Consider the following 16,361-nt stretch of genomic DNA (forward strand, 5'->3'; position numbering starts at 1 on the left):
TAATTTCCTTACCAGATTAATTGCTCCTGCACCGCGGGTCAATATCTTTGAATCCCTTAGAGCCTGTGGCTAGTTGGTGCAGACGGATGTATAGCGCCCTGTCTTGTGTTCCTTCCTCGCTAATCTAATGCTGACATGCTTCTTGTTGAACTTGCCATTTTTGAAACTCACTGAGACGATTTGCTCAGTGGTGCCGGGCAACAGGAAGTCAGTATATTGTTGTTTTGAAGGAAATTGCAGTCACTGTTGGCATTACTAGCCTGTCATTGTTAGCAAGAGCATGTGGGTGAGATGTTATAACCAGGCATTGCCCTTCGCTGATCATTTTTCATGACCAGTGGGAAACATTCGCTGCATTGGATTTCAACAATTCTTTAAAGAATGTTCATTTTAGTCCTTATGGCCAAATTCTTATACATCAGTGACACCTTAGAGAATGGACAAACATTTTTGTTCTTCTGGTTATACAAAAAATGCCCATTGTTTCAAGACAACTTTGGTGGGTACTTAATTGGTTCATTTTGCATACGATTATGCAAACCAGTCTCAGCAATTACTCAAAACTATTTGTCAAGTTGAGGGAGGACGACACCTTGAATATCACCTGGTACTGTCAGATGACTTCCTGTAGATACGGGGTGATTGAAAGAGGCTGGGGAGGGGCTGGGCCAATCAGTCCTTGTCCTGGGCAGGTTGCATTTCCCATCTTGCACCTCTCTAGCTGTGGGGTTACAGATACTTGGGACTTTAGGGGTCCAGCATTTCACTCTTTGATTCTGGCTATGAAGCACAGAATTAAACAACAGCAATAAAAAATAATGCCCATTACTGTTTTTCTACTTGTCAGGAAAGGCACCTGGGAAAAGAATTCTTGAGCTTTAGGTGTGATGAAAGGAGGGAAGCATCCCTTTTGCAACAAACAACCCTCATCTGCCCTCCGGCCCCACCCCCTCTCCAGTGGTAACCTGGCAACAGGGTGCAGGGTGGGGGCAGTGGTGCACCCTTTGGGTGATGTTTATTTTGGAAACCATTTCAAAGGCTTCCTGATTCCTTAAGAAAATTCATTAGAGGTATGGGCTGCAGGAAGTTGTGAAACTGGCCAGATCATTTTAACTTTAGGAATTGGCTAAGGTCATCAAATTCGATATGGCCTTGATTCAAAAATCAAGACAACTGAAACAGAGCTCTGATGACTCTGCTCAGTATAATTGCGCAGAGGGTGAAAGTGTCCTGACAGGCAGTGACCTCTGCAGGGGAAGACGCAGACTAAGCTGCTGTAAGTTATTACAAGGACAGGCCCACTTAAAGATGCCACTCGTTTCTTTATTGCATATTGATTTAGCCAAGGTGATTAAATTCTAATTGCTAAGGACAAATCACAAAAGCATTTGCTAGAGCAAAAAATCAACTGAGGGGTGGAGACCTTTCAATAATTGGACCCATTGGTATTCCTGATGGTTTTCTAAAGATGATCCAGGACCGAAAAATAATTGGGAGTTTCAGTGAAGGCCAGGAACTAGATATCATTAGAAATACAAACGCAATAATTACACCTTTTTTGCACATCTCACTATAAAAGGTAATGTGTAAAACTATGTCATTTAAACTTCAAGTGCTTCCATCTTGAATTAATAATTGAATTTTTTCAAGTACTTTTAATCTTTTTCCAATATCAGACAACATGGAATCTGCCATGTTGCAATCTGCCCAGCTCCACCATTTTACATTTCAGACATTTAGAAAAGTTGAAAGAATTGGACTGTAGACATCCTGACACCCGCCCCGTTTTCTGCACTTAATGTTCGCTACATTTGGGTATCATTTAGCTATCCATCCTCACATCCCTCTGTCCATTAACCCATCCTATATTGTATGCATTTCAAAGAATTCCAGTGGACCAAGGAATCTTCTTTACAACATGTGTCCAGTTATGTCTTCTTTTAGAAAGATTTACTACATACAGAGATGGTGTACAGGCCAGAGGTACAGGAGCAGTGAGAGGATTCACCAGAGATAGAGCAGGATGCAGAACAGGCAGACTGACAAAATACACTGCTGAGGGGAGCAGCGGAGAGACAGGAGAGGTCTGCCACGCCATGTCAGCTCTGGGGCAGGGATGGAACTCGCACTGAAGCAGCCACGGTGTGGCTTGGCTTAGCTTCACAGTGCAGCGCTCCAACCCGCTACACCACCAGGGAGGGCCCAATTACGTCTTACTTTACCCTCATCTTAGAATCAGGTGACCCAGACCCACATTTCAGGTTTCCTGTGTGAATGCATAAATGATAAAATCAACGCTTCATCACGTGGGGGTCTATCAAGGCAGCAACCCCCCTGTGTTCACTAGGCCTCCCTGGCTGTTTTCTCTTGACTATGAATGCCAGGCGATGTCAAGGCTGGCACCAGAGCTTGCCCAGCAATCGCTGGAGTTGCCATAGCACCTGTGATGCTCACTCACAGCAAATCACTTTCTTCCCAGGAGTGAAGACCCTCTCACCCTAGGCCACTGGCATGAACTGCGTGTGTCTCGCACAGCAAAGAATGGCATCTTACAAGTGGATAAGCAGAAGGTGGTGGAGGGAATGTCAAAGGTAAGCAGGACGCACCTTTGCGCTTGATGGCCGGTGCAGACTAAATGCGTTTTCTACTGTTCTGGCGAGAAGAGCAGCTGTGTGATTAAGCATGTGAACACCAATGCCTGGGTACCCCAGTAAAACCAGCTCCCACAGGGCCAGTTACTTAACATCTCTATTCCTCGGCTGTGAGCAGAGCTAATAACATTCAGAATGCTTTACAGGGCTGTTTTAAGAATTAAGCAAGCGAATACAACCAGGGCATTAAAGACTCGCCTGCCACTCCCTGGTAGTCCCTGCCTGGGTCTGTGTCTGTGGTCAGTGGACAGCATCTGGGGGAAGGTCTGTGGGGGGGATCACATGCCCCGTAAGAAACGACCCTCAAACCAGACTCTGGCATTCAGCGTGTAGCTCTGTCACTCCCCAGCGTGAGAGCTCACACTGCCACTTGGCTTCCAAGATTGTGTTTTTTTCGTCTATAAAAGTGTTGGAGAGACTCTTTGTCCCCAGTCACGGATTATTGGGGGGCAGAACAGGCAGGGTCTCAAGGTGGGAATGGCGTCGGTGAGCAGAGATTCCTAGAAAAGGGGGGAAAAGAAGAAAAAGGGAAGCGAGCACAAGGAAGACACGGGAATCGGAGTTGGGTGCAAGTCTTCCTGTTCTGCTCTTAGCAGAAGTTTATTTTATACATTAGGAGCAAGCAGTGGGATGACGTCAGCACTTGAACTGGGCTGAGAGATTACGGTCATCTTTTTTTCTAAGAATAGTTTGGGGTCGTATTGTCCTTCAGCTGAGATTATAACATCTATTAAAGTTAGGATGGGTACATAAATTCATAAAGTTTAAGACTAACATTGTTATATTTACCACAGTGTTGATTGACTAAAATAAAGTCCCTTTAAACCTTACATGCTACTTAATGATCTTCATTCTCATTGAAACATCTTAGAGGGTAAAGTCAAGGACTAGGGTGGAGGCTGGACTGGAGATGTGAAGGGGGATGAGGTGAGGTCACAGGCCAAGGAGAAGTTGTGAAAGAGGGTAAAGTAAAGTCGAAGACTAGGCTGGAGGAGTTTTCTGGTAGATAAATCACTAAGGGAGATAGTAAGATTCCCCAATTAAAGACTGAGCAATAAAAGCTTAAGTAAGAGAGTAGAGTGATAAGATTTGGGTTCTGGTCCAGGCAGTAAAAGAAATTTAATTATTTTGTAGCATGTTCTATACTGCCTTGTCTTACAGTATTGATTTTGTTATAATTGCTTTTATTAATCAGCCAGCTGTAATATTATTTTTTGCTTTCTAGAAGAATTTCCTGTCTTGGGCAGTGCTTGCTCACCTGAGCCAGGCAGCACTTTATGAGGCTGAGGCAATCCGGCTGCAAGCTGATGGTTGCTTAGAATATTTTCATATTACAAAAAAGGGAGGTCATAACGTGAGTGAGTGTGGAAATTCTGATTTTTCAGAGCACTTCTGTCTCTATCCGGAATATGTCAGTCGATAGAGGTTGCATAGCTTGTGTCATAAAAGAGGGGTAGTGGCCAGACTGGTGGAAGTGTCTGCTGCATAGAGGTGTGGAAGTTGGAGTTGCAGCTGTGTCCAGCTCACACTACTGAAAGCTGGTCAGCAACATGTAGCTTGGCTTCCTATTATTAGTCAGGAATGTGCTGTTATGACCTTGGAATGCAGCGTTTCTACTTGTTTATAATTTTCACTAGTGATTTTGTCCAAGGTCTTGTCCAAAAGAAAAGCATATTTTGGAAGATACATTTACTTTTGATTATAATCTAGTAGGATTCTATTTACACAAAAATCACACCTCCCTAAAACTAGAGGGGACTTTAGATTTGCCAAGATTTTAATTCTCACTAGTCTTCATTTTGCACATCAGAAGACTTACGGAGGCATTAGCAAATTTGGGTTTTCTGAGAAGCAATGAATTGGTAGAAGGAAAAGAGACTTGGTGGGGAGGAGGAGGCATTTGGTCCAGCAGGTGAGAAGGACACGCACATGCAGGGATGACCAGCCTCAGAATATGGCAGCTGGGGGCAAGGGGGTCCTGCTAGAACCAAGACTTCCTGGGGAGCCAGAAGAACCCAAACTGAATCCTGTGACAAGCGCCCTTCACATCTAGAAAATGTTCCGTATATATTTCTGGGAAGGAAAAGGGATGAGAGGAAGGGAAGAAAAGAGGAAGAAGATAGGAGGGAAGAAGAGAGTAGAAGAAAGAAGAGAGTAGAAGGAGGGAGGGAAGGCAGGGGGAGGGGCAGGAATATTTGGGGAGGCCGATACAGGACCAAGAACCCTAAGAGTCTGTCAGATGAGACTTCACCCTGGGTTTGCCCAGCTGACAGGGATGAGTGGCAACAGGCAGGGCTCCAAGAATCACGGTCCTAGGACTTAGGGCAACGCAGCCCGCGCGGGTGTGGCTCTGCTTTTTGCGCCCCTTCCAGCCAAGCAGCAGTGGCAGACCCAGACAGGAAGCAACTCACTTTGGAACAGGCGTCGCTTTGGGGGATCTTGCGCTTGTCTGCTGGGGTTCCATGTGGGTGTGGCAGTGGCAGCCCGGCTTCCCCTCTCAGCAAGACGGTTTTGATGAGCAGCCAGAGGGAACCAGCTCTCACCCCACAAGGACTCACCCTGTTTGCTCAACAGAACCCTAACTCTGAGTTTTGTCAAAACACTCTGCTCCCTGGAATCTCTTTGACCCTACAGCCTTTTCCCTTTCCTCTTATCATCTCATGTGAATTTCCAAGTAAAAGCAAAGATGGACAGAAATGGGTACCTGGGGGTGTCCCTGCCCTGTCAGGTATTCCTTCAGGCTACAAGAGTTCCTGAAAGTCCTGCTTGCTGGTCCCCTCCTCTCCCAACAGTTAGATAAGAGCTCACAAAGTGACCCCGATGGGCAGGAGGCAGGTCAGCTTCGAATCTAGCCCAGATGGCCTGCGCTATTTGATGCAAGGCCCGTGCGCACCTGCCTCTCTGCTCGCCCTGTCTCCCCAACCTCCCACCTGAAATCCATTCTCCAAATAGTTTCTCTCCCCTTCAGCCAGTGATCTTCTTAAAACACAGATCTAACTCTTCTTTCTCCTGCGTAAAACTCACTGCTTTGTGGGCAAACCCCTAAGCATGCACGATCAAGGTCCTCCTTGGCTGTTGTCTGTCTGTATCCCCTCCAATCCCTGACTTCATCCAGGTTTTACAATCCACGCTCTCCCTTGCCTATCCCTCCTTGCTTCTTAGGGTGAGACACCCACTTTCATCCAATGCAGGAGCACTCTCGGCCATCTTGAGGTGCTTGACCCAACTGCCCATTTACATGCCTGTATCCCCAGGGTCAGCCTCTGGAGGGCAGGGACCAGGTCTTTGTTATGTACCATCATTTGTCCAGAATCTAGTGCCGGGGACTTAGTCAATACCCATTGATATTTGTTAAATAATGTTGTTACTCTATAATTCTTTTACCATAAATTGAAGGGAACGATAACCTGGTACTCCAAGCACATTCACCCCTAGAGAGTTCAAATTTACCTCTAAATGATATTTTAAGGATATGTTAACATTTTGCTTACGGCTCATGTCTAGAATTAAGGATCACATACAGATTACTATGGAGCCCAGCCATTGGATTTTGGCTGTTGAAATGACCAGAAACTGAGGAAACATTGGTCATTTGACAATGAGGAATTTTCTGAGAGTCTGGAAAATGGAAGAATTTTCTGCCCTTTGCATGGGATGAAAGGAACAACCCCGTCTGCCATGCCCACAGAGGTCCATCTTTCTCGTTGCCAGAGATAACACAGCGGGCCACATTGGCGCACTCACGGTGTCCACCTGTGCACCAGGTCGAGGAAGTGGGGAGGCTTGACTGTGCTACTCACAGGCAGCCACAGGTTTTCAGTGGCTTATAAAGGCTAATTTCTCACACATGCTACCTGTCATCCATGATCAGCTACAGCTTAGCCTGAGGCCGGGGCTGCAGGAGCCAAGGGAGGAGAACACACAGTGAAGCCCTCCTTGCTCTGAGGTTTCTGCCCGAGAGTTGTACATTTAACAGGGCCCCACTTGAGGCTGGGCCGCTGGCGGTCCCCTTGCTGCGGGAAGACGGGTTCTGCTGAAGGGGAGCACACGCCCACATTCATCCTGGCAGATCTGTGATAGGAGTATGGTGACTCCCATCTTGGGAATGATGAAGCTGAGTCTCAGAAATGTTAGGACACTTACAAACACTCCAGACAGGTCAGCACTGTGTACTAGGGTGAAGGACACAGCTGAGTGTAGCAGTTTGTCCTGATGGGTCTTGAGTCGGTCTCTTCCATGTGGTTGATGACCTAACAGGGAACCAAAGACCCACTTGCTCGCCTTAACCACTGTTCTGAGGTTTTACTCTGTGTGTGTGTGTGTGTTTTTTTTTTTTACTCTGTTGGCAGGGAGGCTTCACACAGATTAAGTGTAACACGGACATTTTTATGGGTGGTGTCCCCAGCTATGATGATGTGAAGAAGAACTCGGGCATCCTCAAGCCATTTAGCGGGAGCATTCAGAAGGTACCAGCTTCGCTTTCTTGTTTTAATGTGGAGACCTGACTGCAGATAACAGAATTGAGGATTGTAATCCATGTGACCTCCTGCACCCAACAGCCACCTTGAGAAATTTCTAGGATCCTATCTTTTAATACTGAAGACAGAGCTTTACAACTCTGCTTTGTTAGGATGTCTGACCCTGGGTCTATACTCAGCAGATATGCATCAGTACAACTCAGTGAAGATGAATTTTTACAGCAATGGCACCAAAATGTCCTGGGACTGGAGGAGGCACTGGAGGGGGGGAGGGGCAGCTGACATCAGTTACTGCAGGTACTTCCACCAAACACAGGTGAATGGAGTCTCATAAGCAACTCTTGGCCTTTTGCTTCTCATTGGGCTTAATTTATAGTTTGATTAAGGCACAAACCAACTTTCATACCCAATTTCACCCCCATCAATCATAGAATCTTTGGTTTCCTAGAATCTATGTTCTAACCTCTCAAGAACACAGAGTTCTTCTGTGGCAAGAAAGCTCAAAAAACCCCCACTCAATTAGCAAAAGATACAGTATGACTCTCATGCCTTCTCGGATCCCTCCCATGACCTCTCCTGCTACAAGAATATGTTCTGTCTACGGACCACCAACAGGTTGACCCACCAACCCAGATGTCTAGGGCTAGCTCACACTGGCAAGAACACGACTTCAAGACACACGTTCCGTTCCAGATGATAGTTTTGTTCTTTTTCCTTTAGCGGCAGAGGTGGAATGCAGCCCCTTGGTTCTTTCCAGAACTGAGGCGATTCTAATGTGCAGCCAGATCAAGAGCCCCAATTCTTTTTGGCTCCTTATGACTCCTTGAATGGCCAGGCCTAACAGAACCAGAGGATGCGTTCTCCTCCACCCTCATCACTTCTGGCCCATCAACACTTATGCAACGAAGAGCCCAGACCGGCCTTTTCCTTTTATTTGTAGCGCTCCCCCTCCTTCCCTAGTTCAGGGTAGCATGCTGAGGGCAGCTTTGGAGGAAGGCCGCAATGTTTGATGAAGGAGGCCTGACCTTCTTTCCCTTCTCTCACCTCAAGATCATCCTGAACGACCGACCCATCCACATGAAGCATGACTTCACATGGGGTGTGAACGTGGAGAATGCAGCCCACCCCTGTGTGGGGGCCCCCTGTGCCCACGGGGGCAGCTGCCGGCCCAAGAAGGACAGCTATGAGTGTGACTGCGCCTTGGGCTTCGAAGGGTTGCACTGCCAGAAAGGTACGCGCAGGGGGGTGGGGCTTGGCCGCCTCTTCTGCCAGGGCACTGGATGGCTCATTGGGGAACCACCACCCTTAGAGGAAGAGGTGGTAATATTGAGGCTGCCATCCCAGCTGTGTGTGTTTTTTAAATTTTTAAAGAAGATTCATTTATTTATGCGTACAGAACTGGGGTACAGGCCAGAGGTGTGGTGTGTGAGAGGATTCACCAGAGACGGAGTGGGGAGCAAACAGGCAGATGGACTGAAATCCACTGCTGAGAGGAGCAGCAGACAGGTCAGGAGAGGTCTGCTGCGCCATGTGGTCAGCTCCCTGGCGGGGGAGCGAACTTGTGCTGCAGTGGTTATGGACAGCTTCTTAGTGCTGCAAACCATCAGGGAGGGCCCCATCCCAACTTTTTTAATCAGTGATTTCAATAGCAGATTAGATGCGTAATTGTATGTGTAAACCACTATAATCATTTAATACTTAAAATACTGAAATGCTTCGGTAACAGCTTCCCCTTAGCTCTGCTCCTCCCCTGAGACTCCCTTCATGGTCTTACAACCCAAAGGTTAATACGTCATGGAGCTGGGGTTCCCGGAACCCTGATTTGAACCACTCACAGGGCCTCACCTGATAGCTGAAGGTCTGTGCTTCTAGGCTGGTGAATATTTTGACAAAGTGTTTTGAGCCCTGCATGAGTGCTGTAAAGAGAAAGCTACTAGTTGCTCCAAACTGAAGCAAGACTAAGCATGTTACCTGTGTCCTCTGTACCTCAGATTCCTCATCTGTTACTTGGGGCTAACAATAGCATCAGTATCCAACAGGGAGCTCTGTGGTAGAGGGAGTGATACCTTGTGTATCCCGCACTAGAGGTGCCTGTCCCCCACTCAGGGCCCAACTGCTGTTATCACAGATGAGAGAAGGCAACTCCATTATCAGGGGCTGTGAGCCGCTGAGGCCAGCCCACCTGTCAGAGAGCAGAGAGGTCACAGGACATGAGTCTCCTGAAATGGCCTGTCACCCCTGTGTGAGGGAGGCAGAGGTCAGGGCCGTGATGTCTGGGGGAGACCTGCCCTCATGCGGCCTTTGTGTCAGGCCATGTGCTCCTTCCAGAGTAGAATGTCAAGATGGTTTGACCAGCCTGCAGAAAGTAAGCCACTAAGGCAGCGAGCAGAAGTCAAGGAATGTGCTCGCTCTCTCTTTCCTGTCTGCTTGTAGGTATCTGATTCGTATCTGAATTGGAGCTTAGAGGAAAATTGTAAGTTACAGGTCCCTATGTTGGCATATGGGGTGGTAGGAGAGGTTGATTTGTATTCAGAACATATGAGGATGCCAGGTTGCCCGTTGGAAGCCTGAGTAACAATTACATTTAAATGACTTTTGACACCTGTATGAGAAATCATAGGAGATCAGTTTACTAACATAGCTCAGTGAAGTGCTGAGCTAAAAGCAACAGTGCCGTTTGTTAATGGACCTGGTGATAATTCTAACAAGCCAGTTGTTGAGCTAATCGTGTGTGATCACAGGGATTGAGGTCAAGAGAGGTCTGCCTCCTCGAAAAGCTGGGTTTGGATTTCACCCATCAGTGCTTGGATTTCCGGTGTCTCCAGTGTTTCCATGGGCAATTCAAGCTTGCACCTGCTTGAACTGTAAACGCTGATGGTCAGGGTATAAGATCAAGGTTGACGAACATTTCACTTTGGGGCGTAAATGGAGAAGGAAAGGCCCATTTGAGATTTTGTTCATGCACATTTTCTGCTACTGAACATGGACCTTAACAGATATAAAGTAGCTTTTTAACTACGGGTTTAGGTTCAATAAGGAAGAAATCTCACCTGAAGAGCTGATCTCTGGGGAGAGCCTGGGCCTCCTGCAAGATGGAAGGAGTGGACAGTGAGTGGTGGGGGGACTTGAGGAGCATTTAGAACTCTTTCTACAACCTTCTAGGCTACAGTCAAGATATAAAACTCAGATGAACCATCCGCTACCCTTGGTTGTGTCAATAGTGCCTTCTGTTTTTTTTTTTTTAATTATTATTTAAAAAAATTTTTTTTTTATTTTACAAAAGTTTATTTTTACATCATTTTGTACATTTTTTTTCCATCTCAATTGTAGTCCCCACAGGTTTCCCATCACCATGTCACCCATGTGCCATCACCATAATCCCATGCACTTCCCTCCCCACCCCCTTGTTTTTGATCCCATTCCCTACTCCACCCCCACAAAATGTCTCTGGTATATGGTTGTTCATTATTTTTGTTATTTTCTCGCCTGGTCCATTATCCTCCTGCTATGAGTGAAACCATCCAGAATTTTTCTTTCTCTTTCTGGCTTATCTCACTAAGCATGATCTTTTCCAGCTCCATCCAAGTTGCTGCAAAAGACACGTGTTTCTCTTTTTGGTTGCTGAGTAACATTCCATTGTGTATATGTACCATAATCCAGTCATCTACTTTTGAGCATTTGGGCTGCTTCCATGTTTTTCCAATTGTAAATAAAGCAGCAATAAACATAGAGGTACAAGTATCTTTTTCAATCAGTGTTTTTGTGTCTTTTGGGTAGATACCTAGTAGTTGGATTGCTGGGTCGTAGGGAAGCTCCATATTTAGCAGTTTGAGGAACCTCCAAACAGTTTTCCATAGTGGTTGTACTAGTTTGCATTCCCACCAGCAGTGCAGGAGAGTTCCTTTTTCTCTACATCCTTGCCAACATTTGTTGTTGCTAGTTGTTTGAAGATGTGCCACTCTCATGAGGTGGTATCTCATTGTGGTTTTAATTTTCATCTCCCTTATTACAAGTAATATTGAACACTTTTTCATATGCTTGTTGGCCATCTGCATTTCCTCTTTGGAGAAGTGTCTTTTTAGCTCTTCTGCCCATTCTTTGATGGGGCTGTTTACTTTATTTCGGTGCTCTACACGATCAGAGAATCTTCTCTAGTAATGAACTATAGAATTGATCCCTGAAAGTATAGTCTTAGCTCCTTCTGTTTTTAAAATAAAAATAGTGCTTCTGGCGACATGTAGCCCTTGCTCATAGTCCTTGTGTGGCAGGTCTGGCCCGTGTTGTACCGTAAGCATGAGGAAATCAAGAAGGCTCTAAGCGTGACTTTAGCTTATTTAAGGGCCAGGTTAGCAAAGCGGGCCACAGAGGAAGGCAGTTACCACACACTGATACTGAGGAGACCATCCTGAGTAACAGTTGGGAAGAAAGGGATGAGAAACGGACAACTCCTTCATTCCATACACTTGCAAGAGACCATTCGAAAGTTTGGGTAAATCTTCAGTATGGAAGACCAAGAAAAGTTAGAAGCTATTGTTAGTTGAGCAAGACAACCCTGACTAATCAAACAAGGTGATTTGTATCTGATACTTTTCAAGGTTTTTCTCCCTCACCCCTTCCTGAGGAGCAGATCAAGCTTCAAGCACAAGAACCTGTCCCTAGTATCCCCCACAGAATTGCAACTTCCTTTTATTTGTAGAAAGTGCCAGTGCCAGGCCCCATTGTGTCCATGCCAAGGGGCACCTTCTCCATCCAGAATTTCGTTTTCTGGACGGACCTTCAATGGGTCTGTTTTTCATGATTCCATACGTGTTTGGAGCTGGCAGACGAATTCCTCAAGGTTCTAATCTGAGAGTTGACACTCGTTCTCACCTCCTGATGGCCCAGGAAGGAACCTGAAAAGCAGACACATGCCGGAGCCCTCCCAGGTAGCAATGTAAAGGTTCTGGGACCCCACAGAGTCAGGGAGGAGCAGCAGAGCACGAGCTTCCTGGGCTGGTCGCGGGGCACTGAAGCTTCTCTGTGGCAGCTGCTACAGGAAACTGAACCTCTTGGCTCCAACCTCGAGAACCTAGAGGAGGAGCAGCCTGAGATTCTTCGGATTCCCATATTAGAGCAAAAAACAGGCACTGACAAAATCATAAAGTTTGACTTGGGCGATTCTGTTCACTTCCATTTAGGGTTCTCACTCTTCCACCTCAGACCTCAGTACCCCATCCAGCACCCCACTCACCCCTCCCTTCCTAGCACCTTCTTACCTCACCAGAGGACCACCAGCAAGGCTTCTTTCTGCAAAAAGATGCCCATTTTCCTCAGAGATGTCTTTCCCCTTTCTCTAAACTCTCATCCAAACAGACCCATCTTGTGCTCTTGTCCCTCAGAGCCAAGTAAGTTACTAATAATGAACAGTGGAATTTATTCGGCAGTCAAGTTCTAAGGACTGTGGATGGCTATTTCACGTGTACACACACAGACAGGCATGCATTCTCATACACAAATGCATGGCTGGGGATTCTGTGGTCCAGTAAGTTGACCCAGTTACGCACCTCTCACTCCTGCAGATAAGTCTCAGAGCCTTCACATCCGTCTCCCAGACAAGAGCACAGGATGTAACAGTTGCTCCCTGGGGTTTCTGCAGACCCTTGGAAGAGAACTCTGAGCCCTGGTCCCTGGTGCCAGGTTCCCTGACCTGCTTCACGAACTGTTTGGACTGTGCAAGACCCTTTGGCCACTAGATGGCGGTGTTTCCCCGCAGCCCTGGGACTGCTAACCCCAACGTTAGCATGGGGGGGGGGGGTTGACCTGGGGGGGACTGGCACATACATTCCGCAGGGATGCCCAGCCCTAAAGAGCCTATCATGCCTGGTCAGTACTGGTCTATCATGTGTACAACACTCAGGGCATTCATTATACATGGTACTTAGTAGATTCACATCCTATTGCTGAGTGTGAGTTGGGTGCTTTTTGTGGGTTCCAGTGTATTTAAAGAAAACTTTAATAAACACAGACTATAGCTTCAGAAAACTCAGACTCTAAAAACACAAATTAATAAAACGTGCTGATTATGCATATGACAGGGAATTTTTCTTTGGCTGATGTATCATTAAATCAGGGAAAATTGGGAGGAGGGAGAGAGTGCGCTGACCAAGATGTTGATCTTTAGATAGTGGAAGGGTTCTGTTTGTTGCTTGATTTAGGGGTTCCAGTGAGCTCCCAGTAAGCAAAAATTCTCTGCCAAGTAGAGTTGTCCAGCGGGAGGGCGCTGCCTTGTGGGTGAGGGAGCTGCCCATCTGGAAGTGTTGTCTTCACCTGGGGAACTCCTCTTCCCACCCCCAGCATGTTGTTGAGGGGGGGCCTGGTGTTTGGGAAATCTGGATGGAGCACCCCCAGGGCTTTCTTCCCCAGGCCCTGTGACTGCATACCAGCCAGCGTCTGCTACTATACACTATTGGAATTTTAAGTCCCTCAAGTGGGACCTTGACTTTGCCTGGTCTGCTCCGATATCGCTCCAATGCTGATTTGGGGGTTGCTCTTCATTGGGGTGATTTTTCTGTCACCAAATGGCACAAGCCTTTAGGTACCTATACAAGTGAGACAGTGGCAAAGCTACATTTCAACTAATGTGTCAGTAGAATCTTTGCCACACACACACAAAAAGTAGAAAAAAATAGCTATAAAAAGTTAAGATAGAGTATAACCATGTTTACAATATTTAAAGAAACCGCAAAGGGCCAGAAAGGGCCAGAGGGTCAACCCCACTCTTATGCTTTCAGGTGGAATTAATATTTATCTGCGTAGACTGCACTGAGTTTTGTATTCAGTGGTGTTATTTCTGGGGTGACCCCCTGACCTGAGTTAACCACAGAATGGCCAGAGCTCTGGAATCTTGCAAAGGAGGGCGGGGTGGTGCAACAGTTTCCACTGTGGAGAGAAAAGAGGCAATTCGCTGGCTTCGCTGGCTTATTGTTTTCCACATGCAATTCCAAGAAAAGCTGTAATGATAGACAAGGTAAGTAGCTTGTTAGCAAGGGACTGTTTCCAGGGTGTAGTCCATGGGAGTTGTCAGTTCAAGGTCAGAGGAGCCTGGGTGTGGAGAGCAAGTGCCAGGCAGCTCCTTTTGCACATCTTCTTGACCGACCGCCCGCCGCCTCCCTGGGCCCTCATCTGCCCAGACCCGAACGCTAGTTGGGTGCCCCGGTGCTCATCCTGCTGAGAAGAGACTTCCCCTGGCTCCTGTGGGTGCCTTCCACAGGCAGGGCTCTTTGCCGAGCTTTCCGAGGGAACCAGGCTCCGGTGACCTGAAAGTGAAAAGTAATTAGAAGTTTACAGCGCCTGTGAAATTCTGACTTTCACTGTTCTGTTTCATGCTGGCACCTGGCAGAGTGTGGGAACTACTGCCTCAACAGTAAGTACAGTAAGTCCCAGCAGGCTGAGTACGGGCTCTGGGCCTGGGCCAGAGCAGGCCTTGGCCAGGCTGAGGGCACTGTGCGTGCCAACCACATACAGAGGGTAACTGGGGTAAGTGGGGGGGGAAGGGCATGTGTGGGGGTGCTGCCACACATCTCCCAGGGCGGTGGGAATCTTCTCTCCCAAAGCCCTGCCCCTGAGAACGCATTTGCCTCCTCATTGGACCCTGAGCTCCCGAGAGAGGGGCTTGGCTGGATGGGCTCCCCAGAACCCTTTGGGGCAGTGTCTCTGGGACTTGTGACAAGCACGTCCTGACTATTTCAAGGAGTTCAGGAGAATGATGACTGTTGGCTACAAGCCCGCGTCCATGGCCAATAGCAGCAGGAACGGGCCTGCCTGTGCCTCTCACCCTGGGGGACAGCCAAACCCCACAGGGGCGCCTTGGTTATGTTTAGCCCTGGGAAGTCATCTTGGATGCCCTCCTCCCTTCTCAAGCGACTGGCCTGAAAGGCAAGGCCTGCTCCCTGCTAAGCGCTCCCTTTGACCTGAAATCTCCTGCCCTCCTTTCTCTTCTCAGCTTCCACTGGCACCCTCTTGTTTCTCTCTTTCTTTCTCTAGATCTGCCTTCTCCCTGTCCTACCCACTCCTTGCTTTGGTCCACGGCCTCCCATGCATCTGTCTCCTCCTCCTTCCCAGCCTTCTCCTATCTTCCAGAGCGTTTTCTTTCTCCTCTTCTCCCTCCAGCTTTCTCCTTCCTTTGACCCTCCGTCCACTTACTTTTCTACTCTGCTCTTTTCATTTTGTCCCATTCTGTTTTTTCCTCTCTCTGCCTTTCTTCCTTCTCTTCCATCCTTCCTCCTACCCACGCTCACCAGAAGAGAAAGGTGCTGGTGGTCACCAGGGTTTTAAGACAGAAGAACCTGTCATGTCTGTCCCTGACAGACCTCCTGGCATTGCCAACGGGAGCTTCTACTTGGTGACCCAATGTACTGGGTTTGGGGCTTTGCTATTCTCTCTCTCCCTGCCTGCTTCTCCCTTCCTTCCTCCCCCATAACTCCCCCCCCCAAAAGCTAAGTTTAAACTGCATTTTTCCTAGGGTCAAGCAATTAGACATTTCCATAGTTCAGTTCTTAGTTCAGCTTTGCTACAACCCCATATTTTGGGGAAACTTTAAATTGCTTGTATAAGCTGGTTATTCCTTCTTGTTTTGCACATGTCTTTGAAAAAGATTTATCTGACCTTAATTTTTTTAACTGCCATTTCTGTGTCTTCCTAAAGAAGAAAAGGTTGTAGCTGCTATTTCTTTAGTGGAAGTCTAACAAGTTATTCTCAAGATATAACCCCAAACACAGCTACTTAACCTACTCATTTGTAATGTATAAAATATAAAAGTTCCCCAGGAAACAAAGTAATGAGAAATTAAGAAGGTAAGAAATATGCTTCTATATATGGAAAACAAGAGTGGCTGGGGTCAGGGAGCGGGTGGCCAGGGAGCAGAATTAACTAGAGCAAATCTGATTCCTGGTCTATTTCTCTCTAGCTGGATGGTGTTGGGAAAAAGCCGATGCTCTCTGGGCCTCATTTTCCTCTTCCATGAAATGGGCATGACCAAGCCTTTTTCCCTTCCTCCTTGCTACCTCAGGAGATGGTGGTGAAAATCTTGTGAAATGGCTTTGGAAGGTGATTTGTAAAAACAAAAATCAGAGCTGTATTCCTCACATGCCATCAGCCCCTGAGGTCATGGGTGATGGGGTTCTAGGGCAGGTGGACTTCGAGTGAAGAAATCCTCATGGGCCTTGTTGGGAGTTATTTCCTCGTCTCCCCTGGA

The 16,361-nt window shown here is 47.2% G+C and overlaps 1 protein-coding gene across 2 annotated transcripts in view; it reads left to right on the plus strand.

Moving 5' to 3' along the window:
• EGFLAM (EGF-like, fibronectin type III and laminin G domains) overlaps window positions 1–16,361 on the plus strand; it is a 141,188-nt gene that overhangs the window by 109,675 nt on the left and 15,152 nt on the right. For both annotated transcript variants that reach the window (XM_004678104.2, XM_012721985.1), the window contains 3 exons: window positions 2,480–2,591; window positions 7,001–7,117; window positions 8,180–8,360. In XM_004678104.2, the coding sequence (XP_004678161.1) occupies window positions 2,480–2,591; window positions 7,001–7,117; window positions 8,180–8,360 (410 nt within the window). The remainder of the gene's footprint in view (window positions 1–2,479; window positions 2,592–7,000; window positions 7,118–8,179; window positions 8,361–16,361) is intronic.

Source organism: Condylura cristata, unplaced genomic scaffold (genome assembly GCF_000260355.1).
Source record: "Condylura cristata isolate star-nosed mole 26May11 unplaced genomic scaffold, ConCri1.0 scaffold00007, whole genome shotgun sequence".
Lineage (NCBI taxonomy): Eukaryota > Metazoa > Chordata > Mammalia > Eulipotyphla > Talpidae > Condylura > Condylura cristata.